The 1772-nt window shown below is 44.2% G+C and overlaps 1 protein-coding gene across 1 annotated transcript; it reads right to left on the bottom strand.

Annotated features, from left to right (window-relative positions):
• Nucleotides 1-399, bottom strand: LOC140435975 (uncharacterized). The gene has a single exon (XM_072524687.1). It carries the CDS (start codon nucleotides 397-399, stop codon nucleotides 1-3), a length of 399 nt encoding a protein of 132 aa, XP_072380788.1.
• Nucleotides 400-1772: the final 1373 nt, after the last annotated feature.

Raw genomic sequence — 1772 nt, 5'->3', positions numbered from 1 at the left:
TCAGACACTCCACATTCTGCGTAGTTTCCATCCGCTACCTTCCCTATTTTTTCTAGGTAGGCAGTCTGCAATATTTGGAATTAATACCCTCGTGCAGGCTACACTATGCTCTTTTGTCCATTCTTCGCACCAGTCCGTTATTCTATTTCTAGCTACTATTTTTTCCTGCTTATTCTTTCCGTAAGTTTCTGCCCTTTCCTTCACCATCAGGTGGATGGGTAATACCCCTGTGATCACTTGTATGACTACCGTTGATGTTGTTTTGTATACTCGTGCTACCAGTGCTATATACAGTACTTCTCTTTGAGCTTTTTCAAACATTCTCCTATATTTCTTAATATTAATCACTTGTTGCCATACTGGTGCTGCATAGAGTATAGTAGAGTGGACCACTTCCATTAAAATTCTCCGTTTGGCAGTTCCTGGTCCTCCCACACGCCTTCTCTCCTCTGCCTTGCGAACGACGTACTTTGGCTCTTGGGCCCTTAAGGATCATAGCTTCAGTCTTCTCGGCAGTCCGTATGAGGTCCCTGCTTCCCACCATCCGTCCCACCGTCTTTACTTTGCTGAGGGCACGTATTTCAAGATTTTCTTAAAGTTTACGCACCAGCTCTCTCTTCATGGCTTTTAGTCTGTCTACTTCCTCTTCCATCGAGCGGTGCATCCATCTGGCTTTCGTAACTTCTCTTCTTAGCTCGATGTAGCCTATTCTTTCTTCTTTAATCCTCTCCGTCCACCAGTAGCGACGACTTTTTACTCTCCTGCCCCGCTGACTGCACCCTGCTATATCTTTGATTTTCCCGTATCCCTCTGCGAAGTTTTGGGCGTGGCTCTCCATCCCTTGGATTTCCTCTTTGAGTCTTCTCTTGTCAAGATATTTCGACTTGCCACCCTCCCTTGAATGTGATGAGTGAATATTTCTCCATCCAGGACGTCCCACTCTGCCACCTTTCTACTTATTGATATCGTTGCCATTGTGACGTGGATATGTGCCTGACTTTCCCCGCTTACGAATGTCGCTTTACCGTTGTTGAGTACTATCAAATTTAGGGCCTGGATGATCTCATTCCACATTTCTCCTCTCTAATCGTTTCTTGGCACTCCATATGAAAAATATTTTGCATTGAGATCCCCAGTAACGATTAGCCTTTTTTTGCTATGCTTTCTGCTATTTTCTCTACCAGACTCTTATATTCTCGTAATGTGATATTAGAGGAGATATATTATGTCGCCACTATTGTGACAGTTCCAAGATCCAAGATTAGGAATCCCTCTTTCCTCTGGCAAGTTTTCACCCCCAGCTCACTGTTTCTAATATAAATTGCTACATATTGCCTTTTGTCTGTAATCAAGCCTTGGGCCGTTATCTATTTATTTGGCTCGAACACCAGCAACAAATCCGTATTTAATTCCTGTCCCCTGATCTTGAGCATATCATCTGCCGCCCTACATCTACCAAAATTCACTGCCCTACCATGAACCCTTTAAATTCATTCGTGTAGTTGAATTTAAAAGCCTAATCTTCCTCTTACCGACGTACTTACGCCCCTTTCCCCAGACCTTTTCGGTTACAAGCTTCCTGAACTCAGGACAATTTTCCGAGTCTCTCCTGTGGTCCTCGCTGCAGATTGCAATACGTCCTCGCAATGTGACGTATTGTAGCACTCCCTAGCGCTGTGCCCTTCCTCCCAGCAGTTCAGATATTTGTCTCTACAAATTTGTCGCTAGAATGGATTTAGCGCGCGTAACTAACCTTCAAAATTACCGGTCGC

Source organism: Diabrotica undecimpunctata, chromosome 3 (genome assembly GCF_040954645.1).
Source record: "Diabrotica undecimpunctata isolate CICGRU chromosome 3, icDiaUnde3, whole genome shotgun sequence".
Taxonomy (NCBI): Eukaryota; Metazoa; Arthropoda; class Insecta; order Coleoptera; family Chrysomelidae; genus Diabrotica; species Diabrotica undecimpunctata.
The sequence above is the reverse complement of the archived record's forward strand: the minus strand, read 5'-3'. Positions and strand labels throughout refer to the sequence as shown.

What these genes read in the sequence shown, in the direction of transcription:
- LOC140435975 (XM_072524687.1), bottom strand. Translation starts at nt 399, where the DNA reads ATGGAAGTGGTCCACTCTACTATACTCTATGCAGCACCAGTATGGCAA.